General features: G+C 36.4%; 2 protein-coding genes across 2 annotated transcripts; both read left to right on the top strand.

Moving 5' to 3' along the window:
- Positions 1-477: 477 nt before the first annotated feature.
- LOC112126862 (protein FAM135A) lies at positions 478-10,995 on the top strand. The gene is given in 3 exon segments (XM_024226749.1): positions 478-1,075; positions 10,332-10,620; positions 10,747-10,995. Coding segments are annotated over 3 exon segments (672 nt in total). The 5' UTR covers positions 478-941.
- Positions 10,996-13,929: 2,934 nt separating this feature from the next.
- Positions 13,930-20,848, top strand: LOC106663063. The gene is made up of 7 exons (XM_024226734.1): positions 13,930-14,216; positions 14,276-15,010; positions 15,065-15,329; positions 15,381-15,765; positions 15,815-16,064; positions 16,127-16,354; positions 16,412-20,848. The coding sequence occupies exons 1-7, from the start codon at positions 14,033-14,035 to the stop codon at positions 16,615-16,617; spliced, it is 2,253 nt and encodes a 750-aa protein (XP_024082502.1). The 5' UTR covers positions 13,930-14,032; the 3' UTR covers positions 16,618-20,848.
- The last annotated feature ends 187 nt before the right edge of the window (positions 20,849-21,035 follow it).

Raw genomic sequence — 21,035 nt, 5'->3', positions numbered from 1 at the left:
CGGCCCGGAGGACCAAACTATTTGGAAACAATTAATCTATAATTTGATAGAAGACGCCAAAAGAAGGAAAATATAAATTGTGTAGTTTTAATGACCGATAACTAATGATTATTTAGAGGCGGCATCTAGCGATCTCTGAACAATCAATATAAATTGTTTTGTTATTGTGAGAAAAAAACATGCAAAAAGCAAACATGATGGGAAGAGAATTAAAGAGGAAAATGCTTTGTTTCATTCAGTTGGAAATGTTCAAAGGCATTGAATTTCCGAATGATCGATAATATACGTTTGTGGGTTTTATTTGTAAACATAAATATAAGGAATATTTAATGACGCGGCTTCCTAGTTCGATGTTCTATTGAGGGCAGATGCTATTTGTTCTGGTTTTCTCCATCCGTGAGTTATTTTCAACTGGAAAGCGGGCTTTGCTTCGTCCGGGGGCCGTCAGAATTCGCCGCCGCCCCCGGCCGCCCTCCGGCTCGGCCTCAGTCAAGGCAGTGAGCGCGTCCGCCTTCGAGTTCTCCTCGGGCCCCGGATCGGCCCCACCGCCTCCGAAGTGCGAAACGTCACCCGGGAACGAAGCGGCCCTCCGCCTCTCCGCCGCCCCCGGATCGTAAAAAGCGTCAGGCCGCCGGCCGAGGGCGACGTCCCGCCACCACGGGCCCTGGGGGCGGAAACCCGGCTAAAATCGATACCCATTACTATGCCATAGGGTCAGGGCGATAACTCGGCATCCCCTGCGTTTCTTTACACCGAGAAAGCCTTGGAATCCTCGACAAGGCGGATTCGGATGAAAATCGGATCTAGTCTCTCGACACGAAGGAAAATAATGAAAAGGATTAAAAAACGACAACAATGTTTCATCCTGATTAGGTAAATAGGAACGTGACAAGTGTCTTGTGCGCTGTTATCACCAAAATGGTCGAAACGTGGACGTTACTATGGAGTGTTTTTCTTCCGTTTCGTTCCAGGATGGGAAGGGCACGTCGCACTGTGCAATGAGCGAGCTCCAGGCGACCGTCGAGTTCTCGGTTGAACTCTGCAAGTTCTACAATGTCGACTTGTTCCAAAGAGGGTGAGTGGCCTTTAGTTCGGGTTTGTTTTTTATGAAGGGAGGAGGCCCGGTGAGGGCAAAGCGGTACCGAGCCCCCTGGCTCGACGCCCGGGCTTGCCCTAAGAGACGGAATTAGACACAGTCATATCCACAAAAACCAATAAAGTTTAAACAAACAAATAACAAAATATGCCCCATTTTGACAAAGAAGCACATAAAACAAACAACAGCCACGACTTAATTAATAACACATAAAACCATAATCATTCTAATACACTATACAACGTCACCAATAGAAAAATCGTCAAAAACACAAAACAAACCTCAATAATAACAGTTAATTAATTAAAAACTCAAATTTTATCTGTCCTACACGATTACTGCCTCTTTCCTTTTTTTAGTCATCCCTTTCTATTTTTGTCTATCTAGATTTGTACATTTCCCTCTCAAAACCTTATAATTATTCTCAATTCTCGTCGTTTTTCATTATTTTTGACCGTCTTTGAACCAAATCTCCCGTCCCCTAGAAAGGGTCAACGGGTTTGGATTTAATTTAAGAAAGCATTGGCGACATTTCAAAATACGGACACGTTTGGCATCCGTTGTTGTTTCTTTTCTAACCTCAGCCAAACTTCCTTGATCTGGTCGACAACGTTCAAGACCGATTGTTTACTTACACCGAAACTTTCTGACACTCTGACTGGCACAGTTATGATCCAACGTTAGTTATTACTCAGTGTTAACATGAAACAAAATGGGTTATGGGACGATGATGCCAATAAAGGACAGTATGGCATTCGGCTAATGATAGTGATAAGTCAGGCAGAATGCAACATACATAAATGTATCCTACTGGTCAGTGATAAGTGATAACACCAATCACTTCTCTCTTCTTCGTCAGTGTTGGACAGTGATAAAAGATATTGTCAAATAAAAATGTCAGATATTAAAAATAAATAAAAATAAAAACCCTACGTACAGATGCTTGTTTTAATCAATAGAATAAACTTAAAAATAATGATACCGTTGTCACGGTCCAATAATGTTCGTACGTGTAGTATTTTCATCACTGACCAATAACAGATAACAGACATTAATAATTCAAAAAGGCTGTTATCGCTGTCCAATAATGTTCCTAGATGTAGTTTTTTTCTATCACTGACCAATCAGAGACATTCGTAAATGATAATGGATGCCCGACAATGTTTGTACATGTAAGATTTTTATCACAGACGAATAACAGCCATTTGTAAATGATAATGGTATTTATCATTGTCCAACAATGTTTGTAATTAGATTTTTATCGTTCTCTCTAGTTCTTAGTGGACAGTGATAACATCGTTTGTAATTAAAATCTTACATCTGCAAACCATATTCGACAGTGATAGCGACCTTTATTAATTACGGATTTCTATTATTGGACAGAGATAACAAGAAAACAACGTCTATATACGTTTTTGAATAGTGATAACAACAACAATAATTTACTAATGTCTTCTATTGGGCAGTGATAAAATGAAAACAACATATATGTAGATTTTGGACAGTGTTAACAACGATTATCATTTAAAAAGTCTGCTATTGGAAAGTGATTAAAAAAAAAAAACTACAAACCTTATTTGACAGTGATAGCGACCTTTATTAGTTACGGATTTCTATTATTGGACAGAGATAACAAGAAAACAACGTCTATATACGTTTTTGAATAGTGATAACAACAACAATAATTTATTAATGTCAACAACAATAATTTACTAATGTCTTCTATTGGTTGAATGTTATTGATCAGTGATAACAGCCACTATCATTTAAGAATGTGCGTTATTGGTGAGAGATAAGAAACCACTACTACATCTGCGTACATTATTGGTCAGTGGTAATAACAAACAATAGCCTCCTATTGGTCAGAGATTTAACAAAATTTATCTGCATACGTTATTGGAGCGTCGTACAGCCATTACAGTTACTAATGTCTACAATTGGGCAGTGATAAAAATAAAACAAAGTCTATATACTTTTGGGGCCGTGATAATAACAATTATCATTTTCGAATGTCTGCTATTGGGCAGTAATAAAAAGAAAGCAACATCTATATACGTATTGGGGTAGTGATTACAATTATTATTTACGAATGCCTGCTATTGGACAGGGATAAAAAAAATCTATATACGTTTTGGGACAATGATAGCAACAACAATATCTGCTATTGGGCAGTGATAAAATGAAAACAACATATATGTACATTTTTGGACAGTGTTAACAACGATTATCATTTAAGAATGTCTGCTATTGGAAAGTGATTAAAAAAAAAAAAAAAACTACAAACCTTATTTGACAGTGATAAGTTCCTTTATTAGTTACGAATTTTTATTATTGGAGAGTGATAAAAAGAAAACAACGTCTATTATACGTTTTTGAATAGTGATAACAACAACAATAATTTACTAATGTTCATAGTTACGAATTTATACTATTGGACAGTTATAAAAAGAAAAAATATATATGTCCATTTTGGGGCAGTGATAACAACAATTATTTACGAATGTCTGCTATTGGGCAATGATAAAAAGAAAACAAAATATATATACGTTTTTGGACAGTGATAACAACAATTATCATTTAGGGATGGCCTCTATTAGATAGTGATAGAAAAACATCTTTATACGATTTTTTGCCAGTGGTAAAAGAAAAAACATCTACGAATCTTATTAGACAGTAATAATATCTTTTATAATGAAGGAATGAACAACATCTGCGTACTTGTTTGACATTGATCACACATCATTTACCAATGTCTGCCATTTGTCGGTGATAAATAAAACAACATCTATGAACATTTTTTCGCGGTGATAATATCTGGTTTGTTAATCGTCAGTGATAAAAAAAACTACCTGTATGAAAGTTATTGGACAGTGATAACATCCTTTATCTGAATGTTTGTTATTCGACAGCGATAGACAAAAAACATCTAAAATTGTTTTTGTACAATGACAAAAGCTATAGTGAAAGTCTGTTATTGGATATTTGATATTTTTTTTTTTGCCCGTATGCAAAATTGCCTTGACAATCTTTATTAAACCTGCTCTTTAGAAAGAAATTATTTGTGATATTTAAAATTTTTCCTTCATAATATTTAGATTGAATTTTCATATTTGGACCCCCCGCAGCGTATTTTTTTGTACATTAACAATATCGGTGATTTAAAATCAACAGCTTTCATGTTTTATTGCAGAATTTTAAATATGGGAGACGGAGCGTAAAACAGTTGAGGGAGAAAGTTCGCAATTAATTGTTCAAAAGAATGAGAGAACTTTTGGTATAGGTTTCCTCCTCGGAGCCAATAGTTGCATTGATTTTACACCCCTTCTCACCCCCGCACCGCAATTGACCGTTGACTTGGGCCTTTAACCCCTTCTCGTGAAAATAAGGAAATGATAAAATAACCCTTTTCATTAATCAAACCGTTTTGTTTTTGGGGACGGTAGGTTTCAAAATACGCCGGCTGGAATCAAAGGATTTTCATTGCTTTTTCGTAGCATGTCAAGCAATATCAGTCGAACGAAGGCGTTAATCGATTCCAATTTTGGATTTGCATGACAGAAAGGACGTTCCTGTTCGAGACGCGAAGACATGACGTCTTAATTAAACCACCGAAATGGCAAATCTCCCTGTTGATTTCTATTAGATATTTTAGCAAGAAAGGTGTGAAAATCATTCGCCCAACCAAGTCGAATCCAATTGTCAAGGTAGAACCTTTCTTCGGTCGTAAACAATATTCAAATTTTACATACGGATATGTTACCACGTAATATCGCGTATTATTTGGTATTTACGACATTGCTAAAATTACAGTGAAGACTGACAACGACTTTCCATTTTAATAACTGTTCGTCAACTAAACCTATTCTTTCTTGTTATATAAATGTGAGATAACTATAAATACTTTAGTTACTATTAGTCAGTGATTAAAAAATTCCTTATAGGATCGTTATTGAACCGTGATAAAACATTAAAATCAACGAATGTCTGCTGGTAAATAAACTATCGTACACATATGTACGAACGATTTTGGATATTGACATTTATTTATTTTTGGGCAGTGATAACAACATTTATAATTTAAGAATGTTTCCGATTGGTCAGTTGTACGAAAACTACATTGGTTGGTGATCAATATATTACATTTACGAACGTTATTGATCAGTGATAACAGCCATTATCATTTAAGAATGTGCGTTATTGGTGAGAGATAAAAATTCACTACTACATCTGCGTACATTAATGGACAATGGTGATAACAAACAATAGCCTCCTATTGGTCAGAGATTTAACAAAATTTATCTGCATACTTTATTGGAGCGTCATTACAGTTACTAATGTCTGCAATTGGGCAGTGATAAAAATAAAACAAAGTCTATATACTTTTGGGATAGTGATAACAACATTAATAATTTACTAATGGCAATAACAATAATTTACTAATGTCTTCTATTGGACAGTGATAAAATAAAAACAACATCTACGTACGTTTTTGGACAGTGTTAACAACGATTATCATTTAAGAATGTCTGCTGTTGGAAAGTGATTTAAAAAAAAACTACAAACCTTATTTGACAGTGGTAAATACCTTTATTAGTTACGAATTTTTATTATTGGACAGTGATAAAAAGGAAACAACGTCTATATACGTTTTTGGATAGTGATAACAACAACAATAATTTACTAATGTCTTCTATTGGGCAGTGATAAAATGAAAACAACATCTATGTTCGTTTTTGGACAGCGTTAACAACGATTATCATTTAAGAATGTCTGCAAGATTGTCTGCTATTGGGCAATGATAAAAAGACAACAACATCTATAGACGTTTTGGGACAATGATAACAACAACAATGTCTGCTGTTGGAGCAGTGATAAAAAGACAACAACATCTGTAGACGTTTTGGGACAGTGATTACAACAACAATGTCTGCTATTAGGCAGTGATAAAAAGAAAATATCATCTATAGACGTTTTGGGACAATGATAACAACAACAATGTCTGCTATTGGGAGTGATAAAAAGACAACAACATCTATAGAGGTTTGGGACAGTGATAAAAACATTTATCGTTTACGAATGTCTGCTATTGGATTGTGATAAAAGAAAATAACATCTACTAACCTTATTCGACAGTGATAACCGTCTTTAGCAGTTAGGAATGTTTTCTATTCTTCAGTGATATACAAAAGAAAACAAAATTTATATACTTTTTGATCAGTGATAACAACAATTTTCATTTACTAATGTCTGCTATTGAACAGTGATAAAAAGACAACAACATCTATATACGTTTTGGGACAGTGTTAACAACAACGCCTGCTATTGGGTAGTGGTAAAAGAAAAGAAAATCTATATACGTTTTTTGATAGTGTTAACCACAATTATCATTTACTAATGTCTGCTGTTGAGCAGTGATAAAAGGAAAACGACAGCTACAAACCTTTCTCGACAGTGATAACTGTCTTTATCAGTTACGTATGTTTTCTATTCTTCAGTGATAAACCGAAGAAAACAAAATACATATGTACGTTTTTGGACAGTGATAACAACCATTTTCATTTTCTAATGTCTGCTATTGGACAGTGATAAAAAGACATCAACATCTATATACGTTTTTGGATAGTGATGACAACAATGATCATTTACTGTGATAAAATAATTATTATTTACTAATGTCTGATATTGGACAGTGATAAAAAGACATCAACATCTATATACGTTTTGGGACAGTGATAACAACAACAATGTCTCCTATTGGACAGTGATAACAACCATTTTCATTTACTAATGTCTGCTATTGGTGACAGGATTAAAAAACATAATACAAATCTCTCATCGACGTCCGTTATTAGGACAGACGTAAGAGCTATTATCATTTATGAATGTTTTTTATTGGTCAGAAAAAAATACACCTAAACCTTTTTTGGGCAAGTGACCATCTATTATCAATAATGAATATGTATTTATTTTTGGTCATCGCTCCAACAAACCTGTCATATAGTTTAAGTTGTATCTCAACTCGTTTAACCGTCAAAATCTATGTGTACAACTGGGTTTTCTGGAAGACCCGTATTTACCAAATTGACGATTTTCCCCTCAGCACGTGCAGGCTCAATTAGAGGGGGAATCGTACCCGTGCAAATATTTGCGTTGGGGGTCCCCTAAGTCGGGTTGATGTTAGGTCTGATGTTGGCGAGGTGCCGAAACGACTATGACGAACTAATCAAGGGGGATTTGAAGGGCTCTACACACCCTCGAGCATCGTTCGAACCCCTTCCGCCGTCTAATAACGTCCGTTTCTTTTTCACCTCACGTGTTAGACGAGAAATGGTGGAGCTGCAAGAGTGAAATCGTCCTGATCGTTACGGTCAATAAGATCAAATAATGCCAACGGGCACAGACTAATGATAAGGGCAGTGGCCTTCAAATGGACAATTTATAATAATTTTGGTAATTAAAAAACGTTTCATATTCTGTTAACAGAAATGTGCAAATGATCACCGTCCAAAAACGTACATATGTAGGTATAGTTTTATTTTACCACAGACCATTAGCAGACAATTAGGACTTATCACTGACCAATAACGATCGTAGATGGAACTTTTTTATCACTAACCAAAATCGCACGTGCAAATGTAGAGTGTTTATCACTAAACAATAACTAATAAATGCGATGGTCAGTTTCAATAACAAACATTCTCATATATAGTTTTTTTTATCGCTGACCAATAACGTTCGTAATGATAAAAGCTGTTATCATTGACCAATAAGAGTACGTAGACTAGTTTTCTTTTATCACTGACCAACATCAGACAGTCGTAAATGATAATAGTTATCACTGTACAAAAATGTAAATATATGTTATTACCTGTTATTACTGACAATCAGCAAATATTCGTAAGTGTTAACGGATCGTACATTGTACATTCTTTCATCATTGACCAAGGGATTCGTAATCGCTTATTTACGTAGATACAAGATTTATATTTCTCAACAATAGCAAACATTCGTAAATGATAACTGTTGTTTTGACTGTCCGAAAAGTATAGAGGTGCTGTGTGCATTCGTAAAGGATGAATGTTGTTATAATCGTCCAAAAAAAGTACAAGGATTTTGTTTTCTTTTATTCTCTAACCAATAGAAGGCATTCGTAAAGGGGAATTGTTATTATCATTGTCCTAAAACGTACATAGATGGAGTTATCTTTTTATCACAGACCAATAACGGACAATCGTAAACGATAATGTTATCACTATCCAAAAACGTATATAGATGTTGATGTCTTTTTATCACTGTCCAATAGCAGACATGCGGAAATAATAATTGTTTTATCACTATCCAAAAACGTATGTAGATGTTGTTTTCTTTTTATCGCTGTCCAATAGCAGACATTTCTTTTTATCACTGTCCAATAGCAGACATGCGGAAATAATAATTGTTTTATCACTATCCAAAAACGTATGTAGATGTTGTTTTCTTTTTATCGCTGTCCAATAGCAGACATTAGTGAATGATAATTGTTGTTATCACTATCCAAAAAGTATGTAGATGCTGTTTTGTTTTTATCACTATCCAATAGCAGACATTCGTAACTAATAAAGGCTGTACGACGTTGCAATATAGTACAGATATTTTTAAATGATAATTGTTGTTATCACTATCCAAAAACGTATATAGATGTTGTTTTCTCTTTATTACAGCCCAATAGTAGACATTCGTAAATGATAATTATTGTTATCACGGCCCCAAAAGTGTATATATATTTTGTTTTCTTTTTATCACTGCCCAATATCAGACATTAGTAAATGATCATTGTTGTCGTCACTATCCAAAAACGTATGTAGATGTTGTTTTCTTTTTATCACTGCCAAATAGCAGCAATTCGTAAATGATAATTATTGTTATCACGGCCCCAAAAGTATATGTATATATATTTTGTTTTCTTTTTACCACTGTCCAATATCAGACATTAGTGAATGATAATTGTTGTTATCACTATTCAAAAACGTACGTAGATATTGCTTTCTTTTTATCCCTGTCCAATAGCAGACATTAGTAAATGATAATTGTTGTTAACACTATCCAAAAAGTATATAGATGTTGTTTTGTTTTTATCACTATCCAATAGCAGGCATCCGTAACTAATAAAGGCTGTACGACGCTGCAATAGTAAATAGATATTCGTAAATGATAATTGTTGTTATCTGTGTGGTGATTAGTGACCATTAATTGATAATTATTCAGAAATCATGAGATGCGGCCTGGTGTGATATAGGTTTCAGAAAAACATTTTCTTTATCGTGCCAACGTTTCGATCTTTATTGAGATCATCTTCAGGGCTCAGAGTGTTTGTCTTTTGTGTAATTGTGACATTCTTGCCTGTCGTGTTGAGAGTGCCCAAAAATTACACCAATTAAAACTCAGTGCCGCCAACATAATACCTACAGATATTTAAAAAAAATTTACACACATCAAAGGGCACTCTCAACACGACACGCAAGAATGGCACAATTGCACAGAAGACAAACACTTTGAGCCCTGAAGATGATCTCAATAAAGATCGAAACGTTGGCACGATAAAGAAAATGTTTTTCTGAAACCTACATCACACCAGACCGCATCTCACGATTTCTGAATAATTGTTGTTATCACTGTCCAAAAAGTACAAAGGTGTTGTTTCTTTTATCCGTAACCAATAGCAGACATTTGTAAATGAGAATTGTTGTTTTCATTGTGCAAAAACCTATAAAAGATGTTGTTTTCTTTTATCTCTGACCAATAGCAGGCATTATCAAGGGGTTATTGTTGTTATTACTGTCCAAAAACGTACATGGTTGAAGTTATCTTTTATCACTGACCAACAGCTATCTTTATAAAATGATAATTGTTATTATCACTGCCAAAAACGTACATAGATGAAGTTTCCTTTTATCACTGAAGAATAGCAGACTTCAGAAAATCATTTTATCACTTTTATCTACCAATAGCAGATATTTGTATATGATAATATCTGTTATTACCGTTCAAAAATATACATAGATTGGTTTTATGTTATATTGAACATTCGTAAATGACAAAGGCAGTTGTAACATAGATAAAATCAACGAAATATCAGAAAAACCTGGCCAATATTAAAACATTTCGGCCTGTAAATAAAGGCAATCCATTTATTTTTACACTGAACACAGTTTAGTACTTAAAAGGAAAAATGATCCCTTGACTTGGTTCTTTTCAGGTTCTATCAAATTAGGACCTATCTCAAAGTATCACCAAAGCTACCGGTCAAGATCGAGGCGAGCATACCGACTCAGAACAAAAATATGCCAGGTGAATGATTTTTTAGTGTTTCGAGAAAGACAAATTATTTTTTTTTTTTACTTGCAGAAAATGAACTCGGATTTCCGGCTTGCGTCATCAACGGAGTCGGGATTAGCAGGACGTTCCAGATACTCTACAGGAACGAGGAGGTCGTCCTCGACGACACGATCATGTACAGGGTGCACATACTCGTCGACAGCCACAAGGTAACTGAAATAAGTGTGCTAATTATAATTTTGACATAATTAAGCAGGTTAATTTTTTTTTTCATTTATGAATAGTTTAATTAACTAACGTATGTGCAGAAGTAATTGCTTTTTTGTAAATTGCAGATAGAAGAAAGCTTGGAAAGGGCGGATTTCACCCTACTTCTTGAGCTCTGGTTCACAGACCAGGCACTGATGACGGACCAGCAGTCGAACATCACCTGCGTCTCTATGAGGACTCTCCAGTTGAGCTTCCTCGCAACCAAGGGACTTCACTACCATCTGCCAGTCCTGTTCGACTATTTCCATCTTTCAGCAGTCACCCTCACCATACACGGAAGCCTGGTCGCACTGCACCAGCCTTACATCAAGTAAGTCCTGAGAAAAAAAGAAAAAATTGTATGCTCTATAATCGAAATTTCTGTCACGCTTCTGTCTCGAAGGAAAAGCATATTGAACCTTGTTCAAAGTTGGTGAGTATAAAAAAATCAACTTTAGGACGGATTTTTTAAAAAAAATAAATGTAATTTTTTTCCAGCACACCTCGCAGCGGGAAAACCTGGCTCGGAAACGCTCAAAAATATAACTTCAACAAAAGGCTCCAGACGACAGCCGCTGATACGGTTTTCTTCAGCAATCTTGTACGTACCCCATCCACATTTTTCTCCGTCGAACTAATTTTTTTTTCTTTTATTTCAAGAACGGTTCGACGAGCAAATGCGTCGGTGGAGGAGGAGGAGGAAGCGGTGGCGGCAGCCGGCTGGCCCACGCTCGCCACGTCCACCAGGAAGTCTGTACGATGCTCGTCGCCTCGTACGACTCTCTTCACTCCACTCTGGAGCAGTACGTTCGGCTCGTCCACACCGAAAGTCATGACATTGGCAAAGTAAACCGAAAAAAATTTCAACCTAGAACGATCCTACAGTTACTTTGTTTCAGGATAATCACAGGAGCCTTCTGGCCGCTATTCAACAGAGGACGGCCTTTCTTCATTCCGAAGCCCACTGGGAAAGGCTCAGGGTAAATAAACCATTATTAACCATTGAACAGTACTGGTAAAGAAATGAAAGAATGGTCATCGTGATAGTAAGTGATGGGTAAAGATGCTGATGTAAGTTTATGGCTGTTTGGTTTTGATATTTAGTAAAAGTGCTGAGATTTTTATTGATGGGTGATGATTGCTGGAATATGGTTATGGATGGATAAGGGTTTTAACCGAAGAGCAGAAGGGGATGGGATGGTTATTTAGCATGAGAGGTGGGATGCTGGAGAGTGAATTGAGGAGTTGCCTCGACCCGATAATTATGGCGGTGGATTTGGACGGATTGAGGACTAGGGAATTTTTATGGGCCCATTCGTTGATGGTGTTTAGGTCTTTTTGCATCTTGAGAATGGCCGAGTGAAGATCGGAAGGGTGGAAGGATATGTATATTTGGGAGTCATCGGCATATAGGTGATAATTACAGGACTGGATGGAGTCGGGCAGACCATTGATATAAATTGAAAAAAGGGATAGGAGAGATGCTAGAGCCTTGGGGCACCCCAGATTTTAGAGGGAGGAAGGAGGAGGTAAGGCCATTGGGAAGGGAGACAGCTTGGTGGCGATTGGTAAGGTATGGTGCTGGCGGAGAAGGAAAAAGATTTGAGTTTAGAGAGGAGAGAAGAGTGAGAGACAGAATCGAAGGCTTTAGAAAAATCAAGTACAAGTATAGTAACTTTCCGTTGGTCCATTGCTAAGTGGAGGTCACTGGTAATTTTTATTAGTGCTGATTGGGTGGAATAACCTTGGCGGAAGCCACATTGGAGAGGGTTAAGAAGATGGGACTGTTCAAGGTGCCTGGAGACTTGTGCTTGGACTAATCTTTCTAGGGGCTTGGACTGGTTTGAGAGGATGGAAATGGGACGGTAGTCGTAGGGGAGGATGTTAACAGCGGTTAAGCGATGTAATTTGTCGACCAGCTACTTCAATGCTCTCAGTCATCTAGTTATTGATCGCAAACCCGATAACTGAGAGCATAGAAATGGCTAACGTTGGTTAGAGATGGTCAGATGTGGTTATAGATATTTATAATTGCTTAGACGTTGTTAAAAGTGTTTAGGGTTGGCTAGAGATGGTTAGGAATCGTTAGGGGTGGTTATAGATAGAGGAAATTAATTACAGGTTATTAGGGATGTTTTGTTATGGATTGTTAACGAAGGTTGTTATGATAGTTAGCGTTGGTTAAAAATTGTCTGTGGATGTTAGAGATGGCCAAAATTGGTTAGAGATTGTTAATGGTATTTTTGGACTGTTATCGATAGTTAAGGTTCGTAAGAGATGGTTAAGAATCGTTAAGAATGAATAGAATTGTTTAGATGGTGGTACAATGTTAGATCTGGTTAGGGTTGGCTAGAAGTAGTCAGAAGTGGATAGGGATGAATAGGAATGGTTAAGGTTGGGTAGAGGTAGTCAGATGTGGTTAGAGATGTTCAGAATGGCTTAGATGTTGTTAGAATGTTAGAAGTGGTTAGGGTTGGTTAGAGGTGATTACGAATCATAGGAATCGTCCAAGATGGTTAGATGGTCATATGTGGTTAGAGATTTTCAGGGGGCGTCGGTGGCCGCAACGGTTTAGTCGTAAGGTAAAGCTCCCGAGTTCGAAGAGAGATTTTCAGAATTGCTTAGATGGTGTTAGGATGTTAAATGTGGTTAGGGCTGGTTAGAGATGGTCAGAGATTTTCCAAATTGCTTAGATGGTGTTAGAATGTTAGAAGTGGTTAGAAATTGCTAGTCATGGTTTTGAACTGTTATCGATACTTAGGGTTGGATAGAGATAGCCTGTGGTGGTTAGAGATGTCCAGAATTGATTAGAAGTTGTTAGAGGCTTTTGAATGTTTTCGTATTGGTGTCGATCATTGCTGTAGGTTAGAGATCGTCAGAATTGGTTTAAATATTAATTATAAGTGGGACATATTTTGTTTTTGTAGATGATGGAAGGCGAAGAAGAATTTGCAATGGTTGCGAATTCGGACATAGCTCAGCTCTGCGCCGAGAACATCGTCCTCTGGCACCAATTCCTCGAGCTGAGTTCCTGCCAACAGCCGATCAACGCTCACCTGGCCTCCGTGCACCACCATCTTCGCGTGAAGAGGTTCGCCGAGGGTTTTTTCGTTATGGACAACCCACGGCAATCGGCGGCCGGGTGCTACGACCAAAACTACCAGACTTACCTCGCCGTGTCCGAGCTCGCCAAAAGAAGATATCTGAGCCTGTTGCCCCAGCTACCTGTCCATTGCCCGCAACTAGACGGCGATGTCAATTCCCTCCCAGTAATTTTTGAGGACCAGTACCAAGACGTAGCGGAATTCGCCAGGAGGAGATCTGCCGCACGAAAAGCCGGCAGTGGTAGGTTAATTTTTTAAAGCATTGCTCATGACTATTTACTGTTTGTTTGTTATAGATCCTTTTCTGGCGAATTGTGGTGTAGAGACTAAGACTGAAAGCAATAGTAACACTACTGTTGCCATTTCCCATCCCCCTGCTCAGGAAGACTGTAGCTGCGGGATATCGGCGATTCTGCAAGCCAGATCGAAACAGAACCATTCGGCATCGCAAAGTAGGTTACTTTTGTCAGTTTAAGATTTGAGGTTTAAGGTGGTTTATTTGTTGGAATAGGAGGTGGTGTTTGGTCTGATTATGAGCAAAGGAGCAACGGCGCGAACTCTTGGGGTTTGGTACCTCAGGCGAGGCATAGCAAGTCGTTGGATCATCTCCTCCGGGCACACCAGCCCCTTGCGCTGGCCCTCCCTCTCGGCTCGAGCCACCATCATCACCACACGACCATATCTAAAAAGGAACCGTTGACCATAGACTGTTCCACACTACCGACGAGGGGTTCCAAGAGGACAGAAGAGCCTTGCGATTTCAGGACCCTACCGTCGAGGACGAGGCACTACAGGCAGGAAGCCAGGAAGAAGGCTTTAGAGTCCCGGCCGTCTGACCGTGTCGTCAACGGTCATCACTACCCCCAGCAACCGGGAAAAGGAGGTGTCAAGGGTTTCTCGACCCTCCCGACTAGAAGGAGGCACCACCAGCCTTCAGCGGCTTTCCTGAGGAACGGCGGGCTCGTTGCGACTGCCACTCTGACACGGCAGAAGAAATCCACTGAAGAGGAGAAAGTACTGAGGCTGGAAAGCAGCGTCTCAGTCCCTCATAGGCTAAGTGACAGTGACAAACAGCAAAAACAGGACTCTGAGCTAAAACCGAAACCGACCGGCTCCATGCCGAATCTCGCTTCAAGCCCGGCTTCCTCAATATCATCGCCCTCTTCTGACATCACGTCTGAAGTGAGCGGTTGGGTGTCAAGCCACAGATCTACGCCGTCCTCGAGCCCTCAACCTACACCAACAGGTAACTTCAACTTAAAAAACAAATTGTTCTTTTTATTTAATCTTTATCGATTAGGGTCAGAAACGGGCAAGGATTCGGAGGACGGAGGTTGGAACTTGGAGCACACTTATGAGGAAGTGAAACTGCCACCGCCATCCGAGTTTAGAGACTTGCCACCGCCTGAACCTTTCAGGGATCCTCCTTTGCTTCAACCTCTACCTCAGCAGCCTCCTGAAGAACCACCTCAGCCTATCGACAACCTCCTCTATCACATGTATGAAACAGTCCGAAAAGAAATCCTAGCAGAACAATGCACACAGCAGGACCTAAGGAACAACTTGTATGTACATGTCTACATAGTCGTGTTCGGTATTTAAATTTTTTGTTTTAGATCACCTCTAAAGTTGAACAAGTCGATGCCGAACAGCCCGGCCGCCAACGACGAAAGCCTCTGCGAGTGCTACAACGAAGAGAAGAGACTGATACTCAGCACGGACAACATGGAAGACACGACATTCCACAAGTCGAAGGAGGAGTTTAAAAAGCAGATCAACTTCACAGGAATGATCTACAGCGACGTGCCGACTCTTGTGACGACACTGCCTTACTTTCACATTCCCGAGGATCAGAGGGTGTTGAGTACGGACGGCCTCCATCTGGTCATCTGCGTCCACGGCCTCGACGGTAACAAAGCTGACCTTAGGCTCGTCAAGACCTACCTCGAACTCGGCCTGCCCGGTGCGCACCTTGAATTCCTCATGTCGCAAAGAAATCAAGTAAGTTTTACTCAAATTAAACCTGGCAAACATTAACCGTCATCCTCAGGGAGACACGTTTTCTGATTTCGACACCATGACTGACCGGCTCGTCGCGGAAATCCTGTACCATATCGAGGCGAGCGGGATCACACCTTCCAGGATCAGCTTCGTCGGTCATTCCCTAGGCAACATCATCATCAGGGCGGCTATATCTAGACCTCAGTTCAAACACCTCCTACCCAGGCTTTACACATTCTTGAGCTTATCCGGTCCTCATCTTGGAACGCTTTACAACAACAGTGGGCTCGTTAACATGGGTGTGTTTTGTTACTATATCTAGTCCTGATAACAAATCATTCACTTTTTTTATCTTTTAAAGGTATGTGGTTCATGCAGAAGTGGAAAAAGTCGGGTTCTTTGCTGCAGCTTTCTTTAAGAGACGCGGCGGACGTCAGAGACACCTTTTTATACAAACTGAGCCAAAGGTGCAACCTGGTTCATTTCAAAAACATCCTCCTTTGCGGATCATCACAGGACAGGTATGTCCCGCTCCATTCCGCCAGGATCGAGCTCTGCAAAGCTGCTGTCAAAGACAACTCCCCTATAGGTAAATCTTTCAAATTTTCTTTTGACAACCCTTTGATTTTTTTTAATTCCAAAACAGGCAGCGCGTATAAAGAGATGGTACATAACATCATGTGGCCTCTTGTGAGGAAGAGGGAGGTGACACTGGTCAGGTACGACGTCCATCACGCGCTTCCCAACACGGCCAACTCGCTCATCGGACGCGCGGCCCACATCGCCGTCCTAGATTCGGAGCTCTTCATCGAAAAGTTCCTAATTGTGGCAGGTCTCAAATACTTTAGATAACCTCTGGGTTTTTTATTTTTTTTATATGTTTTTTAAAGGGCCAAAGGAAGTCTTTTATTTCCTCGTCTTCCCGTTTTCTTTTCGTATATTGTCCTATGTGTTCAGTCTTTTGGCAGACGTTAAACATTTATGCTCAATCATTCTTCAGTGAGGTTTTTATTGTTTTTCCTATTAGGCAAAAGTGTTTATATATTAAGAAAAAATAGTAAAAATCTAGACAAATTCATGGGGTTGTATCCTAAAAAATAGCCTCCTCTCGGACGGTCACACTTTTATTTCAGGTATAAAATTAAACCAGCACAGAAAATTTATAGATCTAGCATAAAAATTTTCAAAATAGGCTTATTTTCAAAAAATATAAATAAAAAATTGCACGATTAAAAAACAAAATAGTCCGAGATTGAAGGTAGACGAATGTTCCCGACGGAACATTTTCAAAAAAAAATTTTTTTACCTAAATATAAATAAAATAAATATATATAGTTAATTAAAAAAATATTCTCCTATTTAATATTAAAAAAAAGAGGTCTGATATTTTTCAAGGATTCTCTTTGTGCTTTCCCTTTTCCTTTCTCGACCCCCTGAAAAGGAGGATCATATTTGGTCGGAAAAACGTATGCATATAAAAAAAAAACAAGAATATATATAAAAGACAAAGGTATACGTGGAAAAGAGACATGTTAGAGCTTCATTTTCACCTAGGAAGATTGCTTTTCTATAATAAAAAAATTAAAATAAAAAAATATATATAAAAAATGTAAAATTTGTACAAATTTTGCTACACGAATCTTTAGTTTTTAGTCGAGGTAGCCTAGCTGTTCTTATTTTTACCCCCAAATCGATAAAAAAAAAATTGTAACTAGTAAAAAACATTACTTTTCCTTTTTGTCTTATCGTGTGAAAGAAAATCGGGACAACATTGGAAGGCTTGAAAGTTTTACGCAAATTGGAAAATTATCCATCATCGCAGAGCTTAAAAAATACCTTAAAGAAAAATTTTCCTTGTTGATCCATTTTAGCATTTAGGATTTCCGTTAAAAAAAATAAAGATTTAGAAAAAACGTTAAAAATTACAATATATTATATTCGAAACAAAGTCAATTTTATCTTTGTTCATTGTTTCTCATTTTTTTATACATACAAAGGAAAAATTAAAGAAATTCAAATGTTAAAATCTGTTTTTATCCCCGGTGTTTTTATATAAAGAAATTTTATACATGATTGAAACGATTTGTTAGGTTTTATTATTGGTGGGCGGTATGTTTGGTTTTTTCTTCGCCCAGTCTGCCGGTGGATTATTTTTCTTGGAAAAATTCTTTGTCACCCCTGTTAAATCAACGATGTCAATTTAATTGCTCACCGTTACAAAGAAAAAAAAATATTATGACGAAAGAAAAAAAAATATTAGTCTTTAGGTTAAAAAAATTTAAAAAGAAAAAAAAACTCCCAGTTCGCTCCTTACGTTATTAAATAGAAAGTAAATAGAACAATTTTTATTCAAACCTAGTCAAAATATATAAATGACCAATTAAACTAAATGTCAATGGCATTGTTCGATCCGAAAATAAACATGTTTTGAAAATTGTCTGTATATTATGACTTGCCTCAAGTGAAAAGGGGCGTTCGTTGAAACATTCCTTTTGACAATTATTTTGGCCAAACAGTAACCCATTGATTGACTATCGATAATAAATATATAGATTTTTATAAAATTACTATCGATGAAAAAGGCATCGATTGATTGGAAAAATATTACTATCGATAAAATGTATATCGATTTTTTAATAATTGGTAACGATAAAAAGAGACATCGATAGATTTGGATTAAATGACTATTGATCATAACAAACATCGATATATCATTATTTTAAGAACATTAATGTCGATGGAAAGGGACAACTATTGAGTGTATATATATTACTATCGATAATAAAAATATCAATTTTACAAAAATACTGTCGATTGTTTGGAGAAATATTACTATCGATAAAATATATATCGATCTTTTAAAGATTGATATAGATAAAAAGAAGCTTCAATTGATTGGGATTTGTCTATCGATCATAAAAACATTTTCTTCCACATCGATGTTTTAAAACTTAGTATCGATTGAAAGATCCATCTATATATTTATTATGACTATCGATAATTAAAATATCGATATTGTAAAGATTATTATGAATAGAAAGTGCCATCGAATATTGGGCATATATTACTATCGATAATAAGTATATCGATTTAAAACATGCTATCGATGTAAAAAGACCTCGAAATATTGAGTACGTATGGCTTTCAATCATAAGAATATCGATATTTTAAAGATTATTACGGATAGAAAAAACCATCGATATATTGAGTAGAAGTTACTAACGATAATAAGTATATCGACTTAAAAAAGTAACTTTCAATAGAAAGAACCAGCGACATTTGGGTATAAATTATTATCAATAGTAACCACCTCGATTAAAAAAATACTATCGATGGAAAATGTATCGATGCAATTAGTTATTCTATATACACTATTGACAGCAAATGTATCGATATTTTAAATATTAATCTTTATAAAAAAATTCTTAGATAGGGATTATATGATTATCAACCATAAGAAGCATAGATATATCGACCTTTTAAAAGATTATATCGATCGAAAGAGGCATCGATATATTGGGTATATATTACTATCGATACTAAGAATATTGTTATATCAATACTTTAAAAAGAAGACTTGCATGATAGTTATCGATGATTTGAAAAGATTTATCTGGTATCTACGACTATTGATAAACAGTAGCCGCGATTGGGCTTAAATAAAAAGAGCTTTTAACAAAAATAGCCGTTGATATATTAGGTATCGATAAAAAGTATCTTAACATTTAAAACAACTCAATTCAACAAAAAATTGCCATGTTTGATATACCATTGTGACCATCGATAAATAGAGCCAAAAATAGATTCGGTTCATCAGACTATCGATCAATAAAAATATCGATCTTTTTAAAACATTATTATCTATTATATGTCAATATCTACATTATAACCCGTTTATTAACATCGATATTTTTTAAATTTACTATTGGTGACTATCGATTTTTCCTTCTATCAATAGACTTACCAACTTGATTATCGATAACTATCGATAATAAGAGCCATTGGAAAAATACGCGATTTTATTTACCAAACGTCATTTTCTATTGTACAAATCAAATGATGAATATTGATATTTTATAAATTTGGTGTAGACTGCTATCGACATATTTGCCACCCTGTCTTTTGATATCCTTACCAATTTGACTATCGATTAATATCGATAATACGAGCAATCGATATATTCATGCAATTCTTAACTGTCACTATCGATAGTACCTCTGTTGGTGAATGTCGATGTTTTATATTTTAATATATACGACAATCGATATTTTTAATATCGAAATAAGAGCCATCGATATATACGTACATTTATTTAATGTTATTAACGATAGTATAATCTATTGGTAAATATCGATATTTTTACATTTAATGTAGACGACGATCGATTTCCTTAACCAATTGACTATCGATTACTAGCGATATTTTTACAATCGATATATTTGCCATCTATAATAGGATCAATATACGCGTATATTTATTAATGGTCGCTATCGATAATATAATTCACTGATGAATATCGATATTTACCTTTATCGATATCCTTACTATCTTGACTGTCGATCATAAAAATCATCGATACATGCGGATTTATTCCGTCGAAAATGAAAAAAAAATTACAAAATGACCAAAAAATAAGATTTTTAGTAGTTTACAAAAATAGTACAATATATTTAGTATGAAATGGTCTAATTGTTAGTTGTTGGGCTGTTGACATCAGGATTGATATTTTGACTCGAAAGAGATGAGAAGGGAACCAGTTTTGTTTTCCTTTCGATAATTGTGTTATTTGGCCTAATTAACAAAAATCGATTATTGCTCATTACAATCAAACTAAACCAGTTCCTAGTTCAGTTAGAAAGTTTGTATTTTCAAGTTTTTTTTTCTTTTCCCAAAAATTAGTTTAAATTTTGCCCACTTTTGTTCCCCCCGTAAAATTTTTCAACTTTAAATTGAAAAAAAAATATAAATAAGACTTAAATATATATACAAAGAAATTGTTTTTTCACTTTGTCGAAACCGAGTGAGTCTATACAATAATAAAAATAAATATATGAGTGTCAAATAAATTTTTATTGTTAAATTATAATATTTGTTGTCCCTAGAGAAGATTATAAATATTTAAACAAAAAAAAAACAAAAAAAAAGGCAAAAGTTTATATTATATATCACGTGAATATATGTGTATATAAAAAAGAAAATAACCTTTTTGTGATTACATATCTATGTATTTATGGTGACTAGGAACCACTGCCATATAAACAGTTTTTTCT

This window comes from Cimex lectularius, unplaced genomic scaffold (genome assembly GCF_000648675.2).
Source record: "Cimex lectularius strain Harlan isolate CLEC.00 unplaced genomic scaffold, Clec_2.1 scaffold14, whole genome shotgun sequence".
Classification (NCBI taxonomy): domain Eukaryota; kingdom Metazoa; phylum Arthropoda; class Insecta; order Hemiptera; family Cimicidae; genus Cimex; species Cimex lectularius.
This window is presented reverse-complemented; position numbering and strand designations above follow the sequence as displayed.

Excerpts from the sequence above, each read along its gene's own strand:
- LOC106663063 (XM_024226734.1), top strand. The coding sequence starts at position 14,033 with ATGACTATTTACTGTTTGTTTGTTATAGATCCTTTTCTGGCGAATTGT. Across the intron at positions 14,217-14,275 it reads GAACCATTCGGCATCGCAAA|GAGGTGGTGTTTGGTCTGAT; the intron begins GTAGGTTACTTT and ends TTGTTGGAATAG. Across the intron at positions 15,011-15,064 it reads CCCTCAACCTACACCAACAG|GGTCAGAAACGGGCAAGGAT; the intron begins GTAACTTCAACT and ends TTTATCGATTAG.